We start from the raw sequence: 25445 nt of genomic DNA, 5'->3' as shown, positions 1-25445 counted from the left end.
AACGGTCAACAATCATACTTTATTCACATAATATACATTTATTACAATTTCTTGAAACAATGTAGTGTGTGAAACAATATAATGTATTTTAGTTTACTGACTTGTTACCCGCATATTTGGCCATGCCAACAATAATGACAGTCATTGTTATATTAATAAAATGTTCTGACTCAAAAGACTGAGTTTACAAAGCCGGTTTTACGTGTATTTCAAAAGTGGCGTTAAACAGTCATCGACGCTAAGTTTTCAATGGGGAAAAAAAGGAAAGGAAAATTGTAGTTATCCTTTCCAATACAGTTAATTATTTCTTGCTTCTTAAAGATTACGCTTACTTCTTCGTCTTTTTTACAAAGTTAAGATAGATGACTGTTTTTAATAGTAGGTATGTGGTTTTTTTTTCAACCACGCTAACTTCTTACTTCGTACATTGTACAGATATATTCAATTAACATTATTACTAATATGAACATTTCACAGTAAGATGTAATAATACCCCGCGATTACAGTTTGCGCTGGAGCGAGCAATCCCGATGCTCAGCTCTATATGAGACTATCAGTATTATATGAGACAAGAATAAATACGCCAGACCCTAATTACGAAAGCTCTGTATTGAATTTAGTACGAATGTATATTAACTCCGAAAGGGAATTGAAACCAGAGCCTTTGGGGTCTGTTTGTCTAAATACCTCGGTACAATAGTCAGGGCTACTGATCACCACTGCGACGATTAAATGTCTCGCTATCCGCGCTATAGAGTCCGCGATTCTCACGGCAATAGTAAAATTGTCACAAAATTTTTGAAATTGACTCCTTAATAATGTTTTGTAATTGAAGTTATAACTAATTTCTTATACGACAAAATTGTGCAGGAGCCAAGAAAATAGTATGAAATATGTGCATCGGTGCTAAAGAAACGCTGGCTATCATGGAAATAACCACTTTGACAGTTTTAACACAATGTGGAAGCTAAGAGTTTTTTTTATTGCTTAGATGGATTGACGAGCTCATAGCCCACCTGGTGTTAAGTGGTTACTGGAGCCCATAGACATCTACAATGTAAATGCCATCACCCACCTCGAGATATAAGTTCTAAGGTCTCAGTATAGTTACAACGGCTACCCTACCCTTCGAACCGAAACGCATTACTGCTTCACGGCGGAAATAGGCGGGGTGGTGGTACCTACCCGTGCGGACTCCAAGAGGTTCTACCACCAGTGATAAAATACAGAAGTTAAAATTAGGTGACCTATGCAAGCATGCCGTGTAGCAGAATATAAAACTTTAATAGAATATTAGATATGATCTCTTATTAATTCCTGTCTATCTATTTATTTGACAGAAAATGTCCACTTTACATTATTAATACTAGGAATGGTCGATAGGATTTTCACTGTCTTTCGATACAGATAAAGGGAGTTGGCATAGTGCCTCAATGCTCGCATGGCTGAGATTGTAAAAAAATATAATAATAAAATCGTCTACGTTCTCAGCGATAGCAAAGCAGCTATCAAGGCACTGGTGGCTTGTAAAAGAGACTCAGAACTGACACTGTGTTGCAAACAGACCTTCAATAAACTGGTTGGATGCAATAATGTCAATCTAGTCCTTGATCCCTGGACACATTGGTGTCGAAATAAATGAAAGGACTGAGTGACCAAAAGTGGCTTCTGATAAAATTCCAGATTAAAAGGATAGCCTCAACTATTTATAAGAATTCAGATCCACTGGGAGATTACTACAAAACTCATGAACCCTGGAAAGTTAATGAAAAGTTGGGAGTTAGGAAATGCCAAAGAGGTTTTACGTGAAATGATTACGGACCAACTTAGTAGGCTCTGTATAACTTAGACCCTTATTTGGTCCCACATAGGGCATTTTGGCACTAGGGCGGATCTGTGAGATACGAACCTGGCTGACCACGTAATCAACTGACTTCTACATAAAGGAAGTGAAGACCATGCATCACTTCCTTTGTGAGTGTGTCGGCCTAGCAAGGATAAGGAAGAACATTTAGGATAATGGCTACTTGACGTTCCCCTATTCTCTAAATTTCATCCCCAAGCCCAGTAAAACCACCACAAAAACACTAATCCCGCTATAACAATGGATAAAAGAGACATCTTGGTCAGGATAACTATGACCTGACATCTCCATTTTAAACCTTGTTAGGCCACCGTATTCAAAAAGTATATTATTATGACCACCTCATTTAACTTAATTGTAATCACGAAAATGACTAGCTAATTTTATATTAGTTTCAATAACTATTATAGGGCACATTAGAAACTCAATTCCGAGGTATTAAAAACTTAACTTACATCCCATAGACCAACGCCATGATGTTGGTACAACATCGTGTTTTTAATAATAATTTATTATTAACTATATTTTCTTTTGTGAGAATCTTAATTATTTTAGTAATGCAAAAATATGTCTTTTAATTTCAATATCAGATAATTTAGTATAAATATCAATCAATACAACAAGGAATAGAATAATAAAATTCTTAGTTTTATAATCTTATCTTATCTGATTACGTTGATGTGTTAGTAAATTCATTTGTAATTGAATTAATTTACCCTAATTGTTCTCCAGCTATTTTACGAAATAACATTGAATTTTAGGAACGCAATTCTTCATTTTGGTATATCTGACGCAATTGACACTTTGCAAGGCAGTCAACGGCTTTTTGTGGTGTCGTCTACCAACACGGATAGCCCTTTAATATTATTTGACAGACTTTCTGTTTATCGACCCAATAAAAATGTGACACTACAAAAAGCTCTTAAAGTTTCATTCACTACGTAGATTGAAGCAATTATGTTTGTAGCAGTAGATATCATAGAAGGATGGGACTTATTTAAGATTGCATAGTCAACAAGGTGCAGTGTTACATAAACTATAACTAACACACAAGTAAACCACGTCAAGTAATTGTCGAACTGTTATAAAATCATTCTAAGTAGATCACCTAAACATGTAGTTTTTCACTCTCGACCGATAAACAGCGTGACATAAGAACATTGAACACCTTGAAAAAGTCCAAGCTTAACTGATGATATGGCAACCCTCGACTTCTTCGTCTGCCGGAATCCCTAGAGGTGCCAGCTGGGTTGCCGTGGGTCTTCGCTAGGATCTATGTCGGTTGGCCTCACCTGAAATACGAAATTGATTTACACCATTCAAAAGAAATCGTGTGTGTCCGTTCCACTACTTCGTATGTTACCATTCTGTTTAAGGATTTGGACAGATATTTAATGGATATTTCGCTTCTTGACGATATGTTGTATTGTTCTTCTAACTCTATACTTTATGTCTATGTATAGTTCGCATGAGTTTCGGCATTAATCTCGTTGCGTTAATATCACTTTAGACGCGTCTTCTTGTTCGTATAATTGCGTTATATCTGTAGCCTATTTTACTACCTAATTTCGTCAGCTTTTCCTAATAACTCCTATTTTAATTGTAATTGTGTAATATGTCACACTTACATGCTGTGAGTCCGCATGATACAAGGCGGGATAAACATTGCTTTAACACAGCTGACCATACGTTTTTTTTTCTATCATGATTGAACAAGTTTATGACCCTGTTAAGTGGTCTCCAGAGCCCATAGAAATTATAAGATAAATGCCGTGAAACAAGCTGCCTGGGTCATAATTGTTTAACAACTGCCCCATTTACATCGGAACGCATGATTATTTCATGGGAATTGACAATTTTATTGTTCAACGAATTTGCTGATTCGCGTGAGGACATGCAGAATGATAGCACTTCATAATGAGCCCTACTTATAGGGTACTAATACCAGTTACGGAAGTTTAAAAATTGAGCAGCTTTGATTAGTAGTACCGAAATGCTACTCCGATGTTATGTGTCCTGACCATTACTTGTGAACACGTCTTAGATACGCATTTTTTTTATATAATTGGCATCTGCCAGGTTTATCGACGCAAGGAGGTAGAGCAGCCGTTTATACTCGAATGGTTTGCCAATGTTAACTGTTTATAATCCAATTATCACCTTTCCTCATTCGAATCTCAAGTGCAGTGTGAGATGCCAGGGCTGCCGCCAACGCTGCTGCTAATGCAGGTAGCTGCGTCCTTACGCACAGCGCATGTCTCGCTGCACACGCGAGGGCCAATCCTGTGTGCCGGGCGCACAGCACTACAGACCAAGGACCGCGCCACCCTGGGCCGCCGATGCAAAGACCACCCTGATAACAAAAATATGGCTTGAAGGAGATTTTTATTGCTTTTATATGTGACCATGATTACCGAAGCCCGAAGATACCACACCGTGATAACCGCTTTCCAAGACATGAGCCTGTGCCACCCCTCAAGTGAAACGCAAGATTGCTTCGTACTAGGGCGGAAACTTTCTTTCATGCAGCAGTAGTTCGTGCCAGAATCAACCAAAGTGAACTAAAAAGCAAATGTACCTGTAAGACATCCCAAAGTGCTGAACAAGCGCCCCACGCAGCGGCTGCGAGTGCTGGTAGCGCAAGATCAGTTCTAGCGGCCCTCCACCTTAGCAGAGCTAGCACGAGGCTTGCATGTGCAGCTCCTCCTCCAGCCACTAAAGCCCCTCGGCGACCTCTAGCCGCAGCCATACTTAGAGTACCAGCTGCAAGAGCCTGGAACGCTCCAGCACCGACTAAGGCCCGCCATGCACACCACCAACCGTCCACACATACTCCATACCACTGAAAAGGACGCATTTTATTCATGGATGCACACTCTAAGAAATCAATTCTTACTAAACAGTATTCAAAGCCAAGCCTGCAAGCCTCGAAGACACAAGGACAAAAAACACAAACTTGTTCATGTTACCGGAATGTCATATAGCGCACAGATTTCAAGTCGACCTTCGTTTGGATCGTATAGATTCGTAGCATCGTGTAGTTAATAAAAATCAAACCCGCAAAATCATAATTTCCGTAATTAGTGGTGGTAGGACCTCTTGTGAGTCCGCGTGGGTAGGTACCATAACCCCGCCCATTTCTGCCGTGAAGCCGTAATGCGTTTCGGTTTGAAGGGTGGGGCAGCCGTTGTAGCTATACTGAGATTCTTAGAACTTATATCTCAAGATGGGTGGTGCATTTACGCTGTAGATGTCTATGGGCTCCATTAACCACTTAACACCATGTGGGCTGTGAACCCGTCTACCCATTTAAGCAATAAAAAAAAAAATAAAGTAATTAGTAACAGGTCGTAGTAGCGGGAATTTAAAACATTATTACCTTAATATAAGAAGTGTATATAAACCCTTGCTGTAGACCTATAAACAAGCCCATAGGAGCTCCAAGAAGTGCCCTTGGATCCCTAAAAATGGAACGGGCGTCCGGTGGTGGCGCTGGACTTGATGGAGCTCCGTACACTCCTAGTCCTATCGATGATAATGATACAAATGCCCAGACAGCTACGAGGACCCTTCGTCCATCAGCGTTGAGGACTATACCGATAGTGGACTGCGTGTCGGGACAGCCAGCGGCACCACATGTGGTTTCCTGGAAAATAAAACACCATCATATTTAATAGCTTGCTAGTTTCGGTTTTTTGTTTGAAGGATACACTATGATGACGCTATGATATCTAATGCAACTTAGACTTTGATCCGATGCTTCAAGGTGAGCAGCTTTACTCTCACGAAGCTTTTGATAGCTTTTTTACATTAGGGGGTCGTAAGCTTGCCTGCTTACCTATTTGACCAGTCAGTCTGCTCGTAAAACTATTCGTCCTATATTTTATTATATACTAAATTACATTAGATTATAAACCACTGTCATATTTCCACTACAATAATATATTTATAGTTTTACTGATAGACTGACTGACCATATAGTTTATAGTATTTAGACTCTGTATACTTAGAAGAGGTATATACTTAGACCTGCATGTTATTGTTACTACATGCATGAAAATTAAATAGGTCTATCATAGAGCTTGGATGTTTATTCGGGAATCTGAAACTACGTAGTACTTATAAAAAGCGACATCACCGGTTACTGTTTTATTTAAATTTCTATCTATTGCTCCATCCACAATTAGTGGCTGGCGTGATCAAGGATCTCCAATACCAGCAATATTGGTTGTTGATTTTTAAACAAAAATGTATAGCTTGTAAGGCTGAATTAGTAAAAGAGAATATCAGCTCTTTCAACTATTAAAAAGTTCCAATACCTCATAGTTGTCCTCCAAAAAGTAATCATCTACAGGAGACGACCACTGTGATAATGTCATATTCAAGGGAGCATCAGTTTGTTGAGTGACATTTTCGGGCCAAATAATTAGCGCTGCACCAAGAAGGAGAGACCCAAACACCAGACCCAAGTCGTGAGCCGCTCTCAGAGCCCTCAGTGCCCGTCTCAAAGCTATTTTTCGTCTACTTTCATCACCCGCCGCCTGCGCTAAAGAATTGGCTGAGGCTGCAAGAGCTAGAGACATTGGCGATAGACTCAACCCACACAAAGCGTAGAGAAACAGAAGAACAGACAGAGGAGTGGCCACTGTGTGCGCCGTTAGAAGAATAAACACCAGTATGTGAGCTACAGTTATTACTATCCTGTTACCAGTCTTCTGTAGTATTAAAGGTGCGAATGGGGCTGTTATAGCCGCTATCGAATGCATTATGGCTAAAGGTAGGGAACCGGCTTCTGCTCCAGCGAATGCTGTGAATGGATGTAGGGCAGTGGCACAAAGACCACTCGAAATACACAAGAGGGTGAATCTGTGAACTAGAGTTCTAGGTAGTTTTTGGGGTGGGCGAGCCAGAAGTCTCCGGACTGAGGCGGCGCCAAGAGAAGAAGCAGCCGATTCTCGTCTTCTGGCAGATACGGCGGGGCCTACTCGAATAGGGGTCTTCGATTTCCTCCATGGCCAATCTTTCTTATATATTGCGTTCACTGGTATCTGAAAGAGACAGACTTTATAAAATAATTTAACTTAATTACATTAGAGAAGAGTAACTTACACCTTATTGTTAGGTAATATATCACAACAAAAACAAAAGAAATACAAATCATTAAACAACAAAACCTATTATTAATTACTTTCTCTATAACTTTAATTAGTAAGCAGCATTTTAAATTAATGGAACCTTTTTTGGAGATATGTATGTAAATCGGTTTTTTTGTTACAGACATTTCTATCATGTACAGCTTTTTATTTGCGTAGTGTAGATATTTCATATATGTATTATAACAAGGCGTCTTGAACCCGGCCGGCTTGGTATCAATGATACGCAATTTTTGTTGTGATACCATTACGTACGTAACATATATTAGGCGAGGTAGGTACCACCACCCTGCCTATTTCTGCCGTAAAGCAGTAATGCATTTCGGTTGTAAGGGCGGGGCAGCCGTTGTACTTTAAAAACTGCTTTTTTAGAAACTGCTTTTAAACACGCTTTTTTTTTACAATAAAATCATTTTTTCTTACACTGTTTTTAATTCAAATTTATTAAAATTTGTTTTCTATTTTGTAGTTAGATTTTCTATAAAAGCGTATTTTGTTAGTTTTTTTGAACTATTATTTATTTTTCATTTTTTAGTTGAATTTAAATTTTTTCTATTTTTTTTAAATATTGAATTGTCATTGGTCCTTAATAAGTATACCAATTTCGAGTTAATCCGAAGTATTCAAGAGGGTCAAAATCATGTTCAATGATTCCGTTACATACTAACATACATACGTCTGAAACTAATAAAAGCGTTTTGAAAAATATATATTAAACAACTTTTGGCTTGAAGGCTATATTGATCTTATTAATGCAAATTGAGCTTCGAAATCAGTTGCCGTGCAATGAATTTCCCTCGGCGATTGATCGCGTTAAAAATTATAGCAAGAGTGATTTCCACCACTGATTTATTCTTAGCAGGACTCAGAGGGTACGTATTATGAGTCGTAGTCCCGTCATTCCTTGCTCCACCAAATGCAATTTATTGCTTAGATGGGTGGACGAGCCCACAGCCCACCTGGTGTTAAGTGGTTACTGGAGCCAATGGACATCTACAACGTAAATGCACCATCCACCTTGAGATATAAGTCCTAAGATCTCAGTATAGTTACAACGGCTGCCCCAACCTTCAAACCGAAACGCATTACTGCTTCACGGCAGAAATAGGCAGGGCGGTGGTACCTACCCGCGCGGACTCACAAAAGGTCCTACCACCAGTACATTCTATGGTATACCTGAGTAATAATAGTCCGATTCCTGTGGGGGTCGGACACGGTTCGAACGGCGATCCGTGGCGCCGGGCGGGACCGCTCCGTTAGGTCTGGTAAACTGCCCATACGTGAAACCTTTTTCCACTTATTCCATGTCATCTATTTTGTTGTCTAAAAAAGAAAAAAACAATGTAGTTGATGCCCCGTGCCGTGACGATTTCACAATCCACTTGATGTTCTAGAGCCAATGAAAGAGGCAACGCTATAGGCGCCATTTTTTTTGTCAATTCCTGATTTGTCCACCAATTCCGAACGTATTGCACCACTGATTAGAATCAGTAAGAAACTCAGGGTAGTTATGCTCTTTTCGAAATAAATTTGTCATTCGACATGATTAAAAACATGACTATACAAGTAAGAATATTTGATTTTCATAATAATTTATCAGATAAATACGATTCCTCAGTGACAACTGAACTAAGTGTAACTCGCAGAATGTATCGCAGAGATCAACAATCGACTTCTAATATAAATCAAAGAGAATTAATAAATCACCACGACTATAAAAAATCTTATACCTTTCAACAAGCAATTCTTGTATATTAATATATATGTATATAATCTGAATCTCGGAAACGGCTCTAACGATTTTCATAAAATTTAGTATACAGGGGATTTCGGGGGCGTTGAATCGATCTAGCTACGATTTGTTTTCAGAAAATGTTGTTCTATTCGTGTTTTCAATAATCAACTCTTCCCGACATCTATTGTCGAATAATAATACTATTTTTCTTAATTGAGGGCAACTGACCAAGATGGCGTTATCAAAAAAAAAAAAAAAACCGAGCATCGTTTAGTAATTAGTAAATCACTAAGCCCAGACGTAGCTAGGTACGACAACAATTATACAAATTGAGACTTCGAATTGATGTCCGTGAAGGTGATGTCTATGGACCGTCGCGTTCACCTATATACAAAATAAAATATATGGAATGAAGACTCTTAAACTCTTCAAGGCGAGAAGCTTGAACACTTCCGAATGTAATTATGCAAGATTGTAGTGAAGACTTGGTTTGAAGCGTACCTTACTGTAGGCACTACCGAATTAGAAATCCAATTTGGAAGCCACTTAGGAAAATCTCATTGTAAAATGCCTCTGGGGATTAATACTAAGAAAAGGTGAAAGGATATTTTGGCTTCGGATGGAGATATTTCTGGTAGCCAGAAGCCCATTCCAGCTACAGCAGGATGGAAGGGCGAAGTCGAAGGTAGTGACAGTCAAACACCCGGATCTTCTTAAGTTGTAGAAGTAATTGAAAAAAAAATAAAACAAGTTCAATTACAAGCGGTTAAAATCATTATACATGTGGTTTGTTAGTCGATATTACAGACTTTGTTTAATATTATGGTGTAATGGACGATTTCAAAGACAAAATTAGATGAACAGAAAACACTGGAAGCAAACCACTGGAACCACATACCTTCTAAAAGTACCATTCAATTAACTACAGTCTTTTGTGTATTGAATTATATCTTTCGTTTTTGACATCACGAAGGAGAAAAAAACGAATTATTTCACAAAAAAAAAATTGAACAAGTCAGCCAATAGTAACTAAAAAGAAAAAAAAATGGTACTACTGATTGGTTTTGGCCTATTTACATACATGTACATTTGTTTTTTACGTTAGGTACATTGTTGTTTACTTTAAAACCTGCGATCAGTTTCCAAGTCTGATCATCATTATTCTCCTGCCCTGCTCCCAGTCACCTGAGGTCAGCGCAATATGTTTTTTCCTTCCATACTCCTCTATCATATACCATTTCTTCGCTCACGCCCTCTTACCGACATAGTTTTTCACGCAATCCATCCATTTTTTCTTAGGTCTACCTCTTCTTCTAAGACTGATTATATTCTGGTGAATTACGCGAGTTCAGGGTTTGAAAGGTACTAAAGGGCAATGCTTCGTTGACCTTTAGCAGGATAGCAATTCGGCCCTTATGTTTAAGTAGCATTTATATGCAGCTAAGTAAACTTTTAGATTAGAAGGCTAGAAACAACAACTTCATAAAAGCTTGAAACAAAAAAAGACACACTGACTTCTTTTTTATTATAAAACTTAATAGAGATCTATGTAGATGTTTTTACTTTGTAAAGCTGTCAAATATTTTATTACAGTCACGTTTATCAGAATGTAAATAAGATTGAAGTACGAGAGACGACTAACAAAAAAAAAGGTGTTAAAAATAGATAATGCGCACAACAGACCTTGGAACTTGATTTGAAAATTCAATGCTAATTATATAAAATGAATATAATATATTTGTTTATGTTCAGCATTTGGCAAAGTTTGTTTTTGCGATTATGTTTAACACAAAAATCAAAATAATAGCATCGTAAATTCTGATCGTGACATTGATTTTTTTATCCGAGAACTGTGAATTTAACCTTATAATTTATCTATAGTATTGTTAAGCCGGTAAGAGGGGCTCAAAGCCGAAATGGAATGATGTTGCGGCTATGAGGCCAAATATAAAAAGTTATTGGGCACAGTGGGACAGCTTGGTTATCCAAGAAGGAGTTTTGTGTCGAAAATGGGAAAATGCTCGGGGAGACAAATGTCATTTGCAAATGATAGTCCCAAAGTCGAAGGTACCAGACGTCCTACAGCTATACCACGCGGGGTCCTCGGGTGGCCATTTGGGGGTAAAAAGGACGCTTTTGAAATTGCGAGACCGATTTTACTGGATCCATTGCTGAGATGATGTTGAGGACTAGTGTCGTAAATGTACCAGTTATGCTGCAGTTGTAAGTCCTGGTTAAGGTGCGCTTAAATTGTACAACATTGGAGCGCCGTAGGAGAGAATCGCATTGGACGTCGCCGGCCCTTTCCCGGGAAGTAACAGTGGAAACAAGTACTTCATGGTGGTGATGGATTACTTCACAAAGTGGTCTTAAGTCTTCACCATTCCTAATCAAGAAACCTCAACGATTGCCGATAAATTTGGAGTACCCCTAGAAATACACCGTGATTCAGCTATTTCAAGAGACTTGCAGACTATTGGGTATCCACATAGGTAGAACCACATCTTATCACCCACAATGCGATGGAACGGCTGTTTCGAGTCTTCAATATCAGAGGCTGAAATCTGATCTACAGTTTTACAAAATTGTTTGAATACATTTTTTTTTTGCTTTCTCGTGGAGTTATAGACTATAAGTTATTGATAATAATAATAAATTTTTTTTATTATAAACTTATTATTCTTAATTAGGAGCAATTAGAATTTTTCAATTTAAATATAATAGTTGTATTCGTTGTCATTCTGTTTTCGTAATGATTTAATCTCGCATTTCAATTGATGTTCGTCATTTGTTTTTGTTATCCGTGACCGCGGTGACCGAAGCAATCTAGAGATTCCAAAGCTCGGAAAACCTCAAATCTGCATTTGTTAACAATTCAACATGCATTTTCCATTGACCATGAAGCATTTTGTGGGCGATTAAAATATTCAATCGATATAACGAATTCATAGTTAATTTCAAGGAGGTTAAAGCAGTTTTTTTAAACACCATATCTATATACAAATATATCGTATGCATTACCGCGTCTCTTGAAGCGTGCAAACGAAATACCATAATAATACATAAGACTGTCATTTCAAGAGATACTTTTACATGTATAAAGCATATAAATAGATATATCATCTTAATACTTACCAGAAAAGGAATAGAGGTTCATTTTATCACAATGAAAAACCATTTTGCACGTTAAATCACAGAAGAATTCGCTCACTAAGTATTTTCATGAATAAAACGGATTCGCTCGTAATTTGATATGATTTTCGTTTTGTTTGATACCTTAATCACGATATGTTGCGGTTTTTTGTTTTATTATTAGTTTATTTTTATATTTTGTGCGGCGTTGCAGATGGTAGCGCGATCAACACTGTGGGTGTGTGTGTACGGTGACCATGATTTAGGATGCTGCGCGGGATAGTTCTGTAAATAATTTGGTTTTTTTTTTTTTTTTTTTTATTGCTTAGTTGGGTGGGCGAGCTTACAGGCCACCTGGTGTTAAGTGGTTACTGGAGCCCATAGACATCTACAACGTAAATGCGCCACCCACCTTGAGATATAAGTTCTAAGGTCTCATGTTTTAGTTATAACGGCTACCCCACCCTTCAAACCGAAACGCATTACTGCTTCACGGCAGAAATAGGCAGGGCGGTGGTACCCACCCGCGCGGACTCACAAGAGGTCCTACCACCAGTTTGTCTCTATAGATAAATCTGTAGCAGATACCTATCAAAGAACACAAGATATTTCACAGATTTCGAAGTAATTCGATAACGACATTTTCAAGATCAGTTTGCATATGTACGTACGATTTCCGAACAATAACATTTGGCCCGTCGATGTACCGAGCAATCACTTAAAAGGAAGATCTTCCTTTAGTTGTTCCCCCAAAAATCTTATTATTTTGTTTATTTAGAAAAAAATTGTCAACGTCCTAAAATTCGCGCTTCCAGTGCGCTAATACCTGTTGATACATTCGAGAGGTTCTCGTGTAGTTTTAGAAGCATGGTGGTCCTAGTATCTAGGGTGACAGCCCTGAGAACGAGGGTTGGCACGCGCATGCGTCCCGCTCTCCCGTCTGGAGGCCGATGGAGATACATTATTAGACCGGAGATAGCATAAAAAAGATGTAGAGCTATATTAAACTATTCCATTGAATTGAAAACATATCGTGTTACATTACATTAAGGATTAAATTTGCGTGGGTTTCATTGTTTGTAACTTACCTGGAATTATTTTTATTCAAATATTTTGTTTCAAGTTTGAAAAAGACGCAAAAATTCCAATTGTATGTAAAATAAATAATAGTTTAAAAAAAATAAAAAAATACACTTTTATAGAAAATCCAACTAAACAATAGAAAATAAATTTTAATAAATTTGAATTTAAAATAGTGTTAGAAAAAATGATCGTTTTTCTATGAATTTTTAGTTGAATTTCAATTTTTTCAATTTTTTTTAAATATTGAATTGTCATCGGTCCTTAATAAGTGTGCCAAATTTCGAGTTAATCCGACGTTTTGAAGGGGGTCAAAATCATGTTCAAAGATTCCGTTACATACATACGTCTGAAGCTAATAAAAGCGTATTAAAATGATCGTTTACCATAAAAATCCGCTATATAAAACTTTTATTTAAACTATTAACTTTTTTTTTTTTTTTTAGTGCTTAGATGGGTGGACGAGCTCACAGCCCACCTGGTGTTAAGTGGTTACTGGAAGCCCATAGACATCCACAACGTAAATGCGCCACCCACCGTGAGATATAAGTTCTAAGGTCTCAAGTAAGTTACAACGGCTGCCCCACCCTTCAAAGCGAAACGCATTACTGCTTCACGGCAGAAATAGGCAGGGCGGTGGTACCCACCCGCGCGGACTCACAAGAGGTCCTACCACCAGTAATTACGCAAATTATAATTTTTGCGGGTTTGATTTTTATTACACGATGTTATTCCTTCACCGTGGAAATCAACCGTGAACATTTGTTGAGTACGTATTTCATTAGAAAAATTGGTACCCGCCTGAGATTCGAACACTAAAGTAGTTTCCTCAAACCTTACATGAAGAGGTAAATGTAATCGCGGAGAGAACAACGTGGTTGAGAGTTCATTTTCAAGCTCGATAATACTGAAAGGCATTTTTATTTATTTACTTTTTATTGCCTTTGTAGGCAGACGAGCATACGGCCGACCTGATGGTAAGTGGTCACCGTTGCTCATGAACGTCAGCAATGCCAGGGGCTGAGCCAAGCCGCTGCCTACCATTAAATGTCCCCTAGAAATACAATATACGCCTTGTAAGATGTTTCGCGTTGCACGAATTTCTGAGGTACGAAGATACGACGAGTAAATTAACACAGTCCACTGAGTTACTCGCCGGATCTTCTCAGTGGGTCGCGTTTCCGATCCGGTGGCAGATTCTGCGAAGCACGGCTCTTGCTAGGGTTCGTGTTAGCAACTTCGTCAGGTTTGACCCTCGTGAGCTCACCTACTAGTTAAGGTTCCGCTGAAATAAACTCTAAAGGTTATTAGCTTAGGTAGAAAAAAACAAAAAACAGAACAGAAGATACGCTTAAAAGTCACAGAATTTCGGTAAAAAAAACAATAGATAACGCGAGATTAAATCGTAAAAGTAGTTTTAATAGTGCTCAAGTCTACCGAATATCGGAGTTATTACCGAAAAAAAAAAAAAAAAATTTGTAACCAGCCACTCTATTCACGTCTTGTTTGTATCGAAACCCATACTAAAGTACACGTATTTGTACACACAGGCGGGTGCCCAGTTCCGAGAAAAGTAAGAGATATTTATTGAAATCTAACAAAATATAAATCAATAATATGATTCGATTGGATAAGTGGCGAAGGGGAAAGCTGTTCTAGTTAAAGTCAGCGAAGCTCGCAGAAAGAGAGTACTGAATGCAGTCGCTCATATTCCTAAGGCTCCATTTTATAATAATTAGGGCTCTTCGGATCGAATGGTTGATTAGCAAAAATAGGCGGGGCAGTAATTAAAAATACTATATAAGGGGAAAGTTCTATAGGAAAATAAGTAAATGACACTAAGCCTAAAGCCAGGCCTTAAGAAACAGTAATATTAGCTCTCAAGTGGCCGAGGTTGCTTCATGCATCTTTTTAGCCGAAAATTCTATAGCGTTACTTGTCAGATTGGTTCTTAGGACGGTTAAATAATAAACGAATCGTAAGACGTAAGACTCAGAAGAGAAGATATCAGTTAGAATTTTTAGATCTACTGGTGGTAGGACGTCTTGTGAGTCCGCAAAGGTTAGTTAGTTTTAGGTTGGGTTGACGTGAAGCAGTAATGCGTTTTTTTTTATTTTATTTATTTATTATTATTTATTTTAATCCACTTTATCAAAAGCCTTAGAGAAATCCGTATAGATAGAATCAACCTGTCCTCTAGTGGCAAAAGCTTGACACAGGTAATGCTTATACTCAAGGAGATTGGAAATCGTAGATCGGTTCTTAACAAAACCATGCTGCCGGCTAGAGATCAATTTGGTTTGAAGGCGAGGTAGCCGTTGTAGTATACAAACTGAGACCTTATAACTGATGTCGCGAAGTGAGTGGGGGTATTTGCGCTGTAGATATCTACGGGCTCCGGTGACCACTTAATACCAGGTGGACCGTGAAATCGTCCACCCATCGACGCAATAAAAAAGTTCAGAAAATGTAAACAAAAACCGTGCTCATTTTATTTCTTGCTGTAAAAAACCATACTTTGACTGTCAAGTCACCATTTCATAAAGTTTATTGATATTCAATTTCGTTGTGTAGATTACGAGATTGGATACAGATCGTGGGTCTAATGGTTAATGTTTTAATCACTGTGCCACGGTCTTAGGTCTCGATTCTCGGTCTGTACTTGATACGATGATTGATCTTGGTCCGTTCTTGTCTTACGTCTGAACACACAGGGACAGCAGCTTACGCAACAAAATATTTTTTATTTTTTTTAATGCTTAGATGGGTGGACGCGCTCACAACCCACCTGATGTTAAGTGGTTACTGGGGCCCATGGTCATCTACAACGTAAATGCGCCACCCAACTTGAAATATAAGTTCTAAGATCTCAGTAGAGTTACAACGGCTGCCCCACCCTCCAAACCGAAATGCATTACTCCTTCACGGCAGAAATAGGCAGGGCGGTGGTACCTACCCGCTTGGACTCACAACAGGTCCTACCACCAGTAACAATTTTTTATACTACAAACGTTTAGCCATCAAACTTTCTCTGAATACAGCCCTGTCCACTTTGACGTGAAGTGACAAGTGACATGCAAAGAGCCGCAACAATGTGGTCGCAAATAGGTAAGTAGGAAATACATGAAGTGGGTCATCTATGTGAAGCAAAAACTTTGTATTCCTTTTTACGAAAATTGCGCGGACGGAGGAGTATGAAATTTTCCACACTTATAGAGGATATAGAGAAGAAGTGCACAATGCTAATATTTTTTTTAAATAATGCATAACAGATACATTAAATCAATAAAGAAAACATTACACACACTACATACCATGTATTTGACGCACACACGCATGCATACTATTTATTGTCAAACTTTTGTTCTTGACGTCTGTTGTCAAATTGATAATAGATTAAATATTGTTTGTCTTTGTTAATATTTTTTATAGTGTAGTCTTGGCGAAATTAGTGATTATAGAAGTATAAAATACAATTATAATAGTGTACAAACTTACAATTCCAATTAATTATAGTCGAATTTCGACTACTGCGGGACCTCTAGTAGTGTTTAAAGGAATGAGGGATATGTTAATGTGTTATTCGTCTCGGATTTTTCACACCAGTGGCTTTTGCTTATCATGTCCGATTCTCGAATTAGGAAATTGTAAATATGACGCATGTTTTTGTTTAACAATGCCGAAGAAGACTGCCCGATTCGTCGATCTCTTAGTTCCGTCGCTGTACCGCAAGATCGGGTTCGATTCCTCCCTTTTCGAATTTAGCTTCTTTATTCAATCCTAGCTTTCGACTTCACCCGCGTTGATTATACTTATATGCTATGAAGCAGTAATGCGTTTCGGTTTGAAGGGTGGGGCAGCCGTTGTAACTATACTGAGACCTTAGAACTAACATCTCAAGGTGGGTGGCGCATTTACGTTTTGGATGTCTATGGGCTCCAGTAACCACTTAACACCAGGTGGGCTGTGAGCTCGTCCACCCATCTAAGCAATAAAAAAATAAAAAAAAAGATGTCTATGGGCTCCAGTAACCACTTAACACCAGGTGGGCTATGAGCTCGTCCACCCATCTAAGCAATAAAAAAACCATAAATTTAGGCGTAAAGCTTTGAAAAAGCGTCGCTATACTACACAATTAATATCAATCAGATGTAGTATATGTATATGAAAGTATATGAAAAACCTTCCCATGTCGATGTCTATAATATTAACGCATCGACTGCCCAAAATATCAAGTTTCTAGTCCCACTTGTTCTGCGTCGTGATGAAGTAAGTCAAGTCAGTTCAAATAATCACACAACTTTTTTATTTTTATTTTTTTTATTGCTTAGATGGGTGGACGCGCTCACAGGCCACCTGGTGTTAAGTGGTTACTGGAGCCCATAAGCATCTACAAAGTAAATGCCACTCACCTTGAGATATAAGTTCTAAGGTCCCAAGAATAGTTATAACGACTGCCCCACCCTTCAAACCGAAACGCATTACTGCTTCACGGCAGAAATATTATTAAGTTAAATAAAAAAGAATATGTATAGTTTGAATAATATATGTGTATTAATATACATTTATTTTATTTTAGGTCCATAGCTCAAGTCGTTTGAATTACGGGAACTTTGTCCACACAACGTGTGCCGTACATTCGTTACTGTAATCTATATATTAATACGTGAAGCAAAAACTTTGTATCCCTTTTTACGATAATTGCGCGGAGGGAGTAGTATGAAATTTTCCACACTTATAGAGAAGAAGTGCACAATGCTAATATTTTTTAAAAATAATGCATAAAAGATACGTTAAATCAATAAAGAAAACATTACACACACTACATACCATGTATTCGACGCACACACGCATGCATACTATTTATTGTCAAATTTTGTTCTTGACGTCTGTTGTCAAATTGAGATTAAATATTGTTTGTCTTTGTTAATATTTTTTATAATGTAGTCTTGGCGAAATTTGTGATTATAGAAGTATAAAATACAATCATAATAGTGTACAAACTTACAATTCCAATTAATTATAGTCGAATTTCGACTACTGCGGGACCTCTAGTTACAATAATTGTGTTAGGTTTCGCAGCATAATAAGTGGCTCGTTAAGACGCATTCAATTATTTTTTTGCGAACTTAACGTAGCGTATAATTCGATAATCTATTACGTTTGATTACAAAGCAAATTCGTATGTTAAGACGTTTTTGACTGATGTAAAAAAACACTTACAAATTACTAGCGTTGTTCGTTGAAGCTTCGTTAGTATTTTTCTGTTGCTATCAGTGGGAAGTTAGGCGTCACCCTCGACAGAGGGATGACATTCCGCCCCCACATAAAGGCGATACGCGACCGTGCCGCCTTCATACTAGGACGCCTCTACCCGATGGTATGCAAGCGAAGTAAACTGTCCTTTAGAAATAAGGTGACACTACAAAACTTGCATACGCCTCGTCATGACCTATGCAAGTGTAGTGTTCGCTCACGCGACCCGCACCAACTTAAAATCACTACAAGTCATTCAATCCCGTTTTTACAGGATAGCCGTCGGTGCTCCGTGGTTCTTCAGGGACGTCGATCTCCATGACGACCTGGACTAGAGTCTATCAGTAAGTATCTACAGTCGGCATCAATACGCCACTTCGATAAAGCGGCACGACACGAGAACCCCCTCGTCCTGGCCGCCAGTAGCTACATTCCCGATTCTGCGGACAGAATGGAAAGCAGTCGACGTCGCCCCATACACGTCATTTCGGATCCTCCCGATCCACTAACGGTGCTTATAAAATTCCGAACTAAGAAAAAAACAAGGCATATTTTCTCCTTTTTTCTACATAGCCTCCCCGTTACTCTACAGACTTCTTCTAATCATTCTTTCATATCTCTAACCCATCCAAATAGTACTCGACGTTCTTTTCTGTCCTAAGCACGTAATTACGGATCCTCCCGATCCATAACGGTGCTTTTAGGTACCGCAAGCTCCGGTCACCGTCCCCGCCGAACCCGTCTCTTGCGACGAAGGGCTCCATGAGTAAATTAACCCTCAGACACAGCCCACTGAGTTTCTCGCCGGATCTTCTCAGTGGGTCGCGTTTCCGATCCGATAGTAGATTCTGCGAAGCACGACTCTTGCTAGGGTTCGTGTTAGCAACGTCATCAGGTTTGAGCTCCGTGAGCTCACCTACTAGTTAAGGTTACGCTGAAATAGCCTCTCAAGGCTCTCAGCTTAGGTAGGGGAAAAAAAGGTGAGAAGACAAGGTTCATCTGGATTCCATTGACGTGCCATTCAGCTTTAAAATGAACTAATCTTCACGACATTTTCTGAGTTAATTTAATGTTACGCGCTGGGGTTCGGGAAAAATAAAATTCTACCGAATTACAAGTTAAAACTGTATTCAACACATATAACACTTTAAAATTCTCAATTCACTCCTTTCGCTTCGCTTCAGGTGATCGGTTACTGCGTGCCAACCCCGCAACGCTTTTATAGTCGATACCTCATCCTTTGAATTATCAAGAATATTCCACACATCTCTAGTATTGTGTTTCCGCTATCTGACAATAGATGGCGTTGTACTTCTCGAGCGTTCTAGGTGCTACTACATCCTTCGATATTCTTTTGACTATTCAGCGATAGATGGCTTTATTCTTACCGGCGCAACAATATATGACAGAAGTCATATAATTGAAAATGACGCTTGTAGTTGAAAGTAAGTATTGTACTTTTTGACGAAGCATGTTGCTGATAACTCTATTTCTGTAATCTGACGAAGAATTTTGCGGATAATAACATACTTTTAGGTTAGGAATATTATGTTCTTTTTTTATAATAAATAAAGTTTAGTGTGTATAGATATTGAAAATTTGTATTGTAGACTTCACGTCTTAATCGCCCACATTAGCAACATTCGTTCCTGACGTCTCTGGGCTCCGATAACCACTTCACGCCGGCTAGGCTGTGAGCTCATTTACCAGTCTATCCGATAAAAAAGTTTCAGCAAAATCTATTTCGTGGTTTCGCGTGATGCTCGAACAAATAAAGGCATATCAACCGTTTTTTTTTTGTTCTGGAGGAAATCGCCGAACTTCCGCCCTTTTCTGGGGATACTGGGCGGGGTATGTCAGAGTCGAACTGACTAAAACCTCTTGTCGCTCAACAAGCAACGTCCAAACCTCGCATGAGACAGAACTCATGACAAGGCAAAGGGGGGAAAGTGAAGCGTTTAGTGCGGAGCACATCTCTCCCATCACCCTCCCCCTCGGGACGCCGGACTGGCGGTCGTCGGCACCACGACCACCAGTCCTCTCGGTCGGCAGACTGTCCGAAACCCGCCTAGATGGCGCCGGTTAGAGTGGGTTACCCTACGGAATACCCCGCTGGGCCAGAACCAGCGTGGACCCCCTCGCCGGTCCCCAGACCGACATGTGAGGGGGACCCGAAACACTTAGAGGGCCAGGGCTGGGCGAGATCCGCCTCCCTGGCCCCCGCTCGACGGCGGCGGGATTGTGCGTCTCTCACGCGCCCCACCGCCTCCTTCTGCGAGATGGTGCACTCGCAGAAGTCGAGCATCGTCTTCCACGACTCGTCGTCGCCGAGCATCGATGCCACAACACTCGGCAACGACAAGTCGGATCATATTTTTGCGACGAGGACACAGCGCCACCCCTCCCATGCGGGGCAGGCAACGAGCGTATGCTCTGCCGTGTCCAAGTCGCAACCACAATGGTGGCACTCTGCCGTCGGCTCGGCTGTGATCCGGTGCAGGAACTCACCGAAACAACAATGCCCAGTGAGCACCTGCGTGAGCGGGAAAGTGAGGAGTCCTCTGTCACGATTATATCAACCGTAACATGTTTTCGTAGTACAATAGATTTGTTGAAAATAAAATGTCTTATCATTATTAAGTTAGCAACTAAAATATAAAGCTACATACAAGTTAAACTGATAAACTGGTTAATGAGATAGGCTAATGAGTTTATTTTTGTTATTTATATCGAATAATTGTAATGTATTATATAATGTGCCTGCATGTGTAGCTATCGTCAATCGAACAATAATATTTGAAACATCCGATAATACAATCTAAAGATTCAATTGAAATCAAAAAATGATGAACGTAAAGTTGATTATTTAAATACATAGGTGATGTCACGAACCAGACGAAACACCGCACCACATTAAAATGTAAAAACCTGAATGGTATATAATAAGTGAATAACAATCGACACTGAGTGACCATTCATTTGTTATTTATTATAATTATATATAATATGTCGTGGTTAACGACTTCTAGTAATATTAAGAAGTTGTTTTGACTATTATTTTAAATGATGAAATGTTGTTTTGATAAATATCACAAAATGTAGGGTAGACTCCGTAGTGCTACAGTATAAAATGGCGGTACGTGGACAGAGTCGTGGCCCCATTACCACTTCCGAGGTTAAGGAGGCGATCGATAGCCTACAACCACGGAAAGCTCCCGGCTCCGACGGCATCCGCAACCGCGCGCTAAAACTGTTACCAGCTCAACTAATAACGATGTTGGCCACCATCTTAAATGCTACTATGACGAACTGCATCTTTCCCGCGGCGTGGAAAGAAGCTGACGTTATCGGCATACACAAGCCGGGCAAACCGAAGAATGAAACCGCGAGTTACCGCCCCATCAGTCTCCTCCCGGCGATAGGCAAACTATACGAACGGCTCCTTCGTAAACGCCTCTGGGACTTCGTATCCGCGAACAAAATTCTTATAGACGAGCAGTTTGGATTCCGCGCCAGACACTCGTGCGTCCATCAAGTGCACCGCCTCACGGAGCACATCTTACTAGGGCTGAATAGGCGGAAACCCATCCCGACAGGAGCCCTCTTCTTCGATATAGCGAAGGCGTTCGACAAAGTCTGGCACAACGGTTTGATATACAAACTGTATAACATGGGAGTGCCAGACAGATTCGTGCTCATCATACGAGACTACTTGTCGAACCGTTCGTTCCGATATCGAGTCGAGGGAACGCGTTCCCGGCCCCGTCACGTCACAGCCGGAGTCCCGCAAGGCTCCGCCCTCTCCCCGTTACTATTTAGTTTGTATATCAATGATATACCCCGGTCTCCGGAGACCCATCTGGCGCTCTTCGCCGATGACACCGCCATCTACTACTCGTGTAGGAAGAAGGCGTTGCTTCATCGACGACTTCAGACCGCAGCTACCACCATGGGACAGTGGTTCCGGAAGTAGCGCATCGACATCAACCCCACGAAAAGCACAGCGGTGCTCTTCAAAAGGGGTCGCCCTCCGAACACCACGCTGAGCATCCCCCTCCCGACTAGGCGCGTCAACACCTCCGCCCCCGCCATTCGCCCAATCACGATGTTCGACCAGCCCATACCGTGGGCCCCAAAGGTCAAATATTTAGGCCTCACCCTCGACAGTAGGATGACATTCCGCCCCCACATCAAGACGGTACGCGACCGTGCCGCCTTCATTCTAGGACGTCTCTACCCGATGATATGTAGGCGAAGTAAAATGTCCCTTAGAAATAAGGTGACACTCTACAAAACTTGCATACGCCCCGTCATGACCTATGCAAGTGTAGTGTTCGCTCACGCGGCCCGCACTCTCTTAAAATCATTCCAAATTATTCAATCTCGTTTTTGCAGGATAGCCGTCAGAGCCCCGTGGTTCGTCAGGAACGTCGACCTCCATGACGACCTGGACTTAGAGTCCATCAGTATGTATCTACAGTCGGCGTCGATGCGCCACTTCGATAAAGCGGCACGACACGAGAACCCTCTCATCGTGGCCGCCGGTAACTACATTCCCGATCCTGCGGACAGAATGGAAAGCAGTCGACGTCGCCCAAAACACGTCATCTCGGATCCTCCCGATCCACTAACGGTGCTTCTAGGTACTTCAAGCACCGGTCACCGTTCTCGTCGAACCCGTCGCTTGCGACGAAGGGCTCGACGAGTAAATTAACTCTCAGATACAGCCCACTGACTTTCTCGCCGGATCTTCTCAGTGGGTCGCGTTTCCGATCCGGTGGTAGATTCTGCGAAGCACGGCTCTTGCTAAGGTTCGTGTTAGCAACGTCATCAGGTTTGAGCCCCGTGAGCTCACCTACAAAAGTTAGGGTTACGCTGAAATAGCCTCTCAAGGCTCTCAGCTTAGGTAGGAAAAAAAAAAAAAGAGTCGTGGCATTCCGTGTCAGACAGTCATTCAGTCCGTCTCAGTCAGTGAGTTTCTGGCAGGCAGTCAGTCAGTCGGTCTGTCGGTATGTGGAACGAAACTGTCGGTTTACCCTGTCATTGTGAAAGTTGTGTGTGTTAAGTTTCAATAACTATTATTCGGAACGTTTTATTGACTAAACTGAGTTCAATCGAATGCGAGTGATGACGGAAATTACCGCTCAGCCATCCCTGACGCCACGCCGACATATATATAAATATATAATTACTTCAGTGCGCCGCGTAGGGCACCGGTGACCTACGTGGCAGTTAACGCTTTAACATTATAATTGTAAGAATACTACGAGATACGCAAAGCGGTGGTACCAACACGACAGTGAACGTGGTCGAAATTCGACCATAACCTCGTCCGACCAGCCTCCTGTTCGCCTTAGGCAAATTATACGAACGGCTATTACATAACCGCCTTCATTACCTCGAAAGGCATTCTGATCTGTGAACAGTTCGGATTCCGCGCGAACCCCTCGTGCACTCAGCAAGTGCATCGCCTCAAGGAGCACATCTTAGTAGGGTTAAATAAGTAGAAGCAGAGTCGTCCCCACGGGAGCCCTCTTCTTCGATATCGCGAAGGCGTTTGACAAGGTCTGGCGCAACGGTTTTATTTAAAAGCTGTACACCATGGAAGTGTCAGATAGCCACGTGCTCATCATAGGAAACTTCTTGATGTGCCTTTCGTTTTGGTATCAAGTAGGAGGAGCTCGCTCTCTCCCGTAACAAATCTCGGTCTGAGCCCCGCAAAGCTCTTTCTCCCCGCTACTATAGCCATATATAACGATATACCTCGGTCGCCGGGAACCCAGTTCGCCTTTTCGCGGATGATACGGCTATCTACTACTCGAGTAGGAAGATATTGTTCAAGCATACTGAACTTCAGATCGCTGCCACCAATTTAGAACAATGGTTTCGGAGGTGGCGCATCGACATCAACCCTACAAAAAGCACAGCCATGCTCTTCAAAGGAGGTCGCCCTCCACTGCTAGTATCTCGTCACGAATTAGACACGGTAACTCCACTCCCGTCATAAAAATCTTTGGCCAGTCTATAGCGCGGGCTTCGAAGGCCAATACTTAGGGGTCGCCCTCGAGAGATTTGTCCCTATATTATATCAGTACGCGACCGACCCGCTTTCCTACTCGGTCGACTTTATCCCATGATCTGCAAGCGAAGTAAATTGTCTATTCGTAACCAGGTAACACTATACAAAACATTCATAGGTCATTACGGAACCTATGCAAGTGTAGGTGTAGGTGAAGTGTAGGTTATTACGGAACCTATGCAAGTGTAGTGTTCGCTCACGCGGCCCGTACATAAATTAAATCTCTCCAGGTCATCCATTCCCGTTTCTGGAGGATTGCAGAACCGTGGTATGTGAGGAATGTAGATGTTCGCGACGACCTAAAACTAGTATCGATACGAAAGTAAGTAAGATACTTTATTTCGTAAGTAAGATACTTTCTTTCGTAAGATAGCATCAGAAAGTGAACGAATGCGAGTTCTGACACCGATTAATTGGATACCATTATATGGCCGAAACAAAAATACATTCAAAACACTGGGACTGCAAAGAGAGGACCGGCTTCCAAAAAAGTAAAATCTGCTATTTCGGCTGGGATAGTGATGGTGACTGTTTTTTGGAAATGCCGTGACCGATTATCTTAATCGATTATCTTCGAAAAGGAAAAATCAATACAGAAGCATGTACTACTAGCATCATTACTGAGTTTGTTTCGCCGGTTCTTCTCAGGACTGTGGCTTTTTTTGGAACCGGTGGTAGAGTTAACATTGTTATTTATATTTTGACATTCAACAAGTGTGTGATACTGACATCTAAGTTGAAATAAATGATTTTGAATTTGAATTTGGTAGAAATTACGGAAAATGGGCTATATTCGCAGAGAAAGAAAATCCTGTTTCACCAAGACATCGCGCCGCCTCAAACCTAAGCGATTAACATGCCGAGAGTCCGCAAATTATAGCTTGAATTGCTTAACCGTCTGCCTAACTCACCAGATTAAATCCCTAAGCTACTTCTTTTTGTTCCCACATCTAAAAACTGCGTTCGGACGACAGATTTCCGTCAAATGAAGAGACAATCATCTTCGTGAACAATTATTTTGCAGAGAAGAACTTTTTCTTTTTTTTTCCTTTTTCTCCACCTATGCTGATAGGCTCGATAGGCTATATCAGCGTTGCCCTGGCATGTTGGTGAGCTTTCGGGGCTCAAACAGAAGATGTTGCTAAC

The 25445-nt window shown here is 40.5% G+C and overlaps 1 protein-coding gene across 1 annotated transcript; it reads right to left on the bottom strand.

Annotated features, from left to right (window-relative positions):
- Positions 1–12467, bottom strand: LOC114240489 (uncharacterized). The gene is made up of 7 exons (XM_089733781.1): positions 11888–12467; positions 8194–8340; positions 6184–6912; positions 5244–5510; positions 4443–4706; positions 4025–4217; positions 1–3156 (listed from the first exon to the last, which is right to left on the bottom strand). The coding sequence occupies exons 2-7, from the start codon at positions 8326–8328 to the stop codon at positions 3131–3133; spliced, it is 1614 nt and encodes a 537-aa protein (XP_089589907.1). The 5' UTR covers positions 8329–8340; positions 11888–12467; the 3' UTR covers positions 1–3130.
- Between the last annotated feature and the right edge of the window lie 12978 nt (positions 12468–25445).

The sequence above is a fragment of the Bombyx mandarina genome, chromosome 16 (genome assembly GCF_030267445.1).
Source record: "Bombyx mandarina strain Sakado chromosome 16, ASM3026744v2".
NCBI classification, from domain to species: Eukaryota; Metazoa; Arthropoda; class Insecta; order Lepidoptera; family Bombycidae; genus Bombyx; species Bombyx mandarina.
Note: the sequence above shows the minus strand (reverse complement) of the source record. Positions and strands in the feature narration are given on the sequence as shown.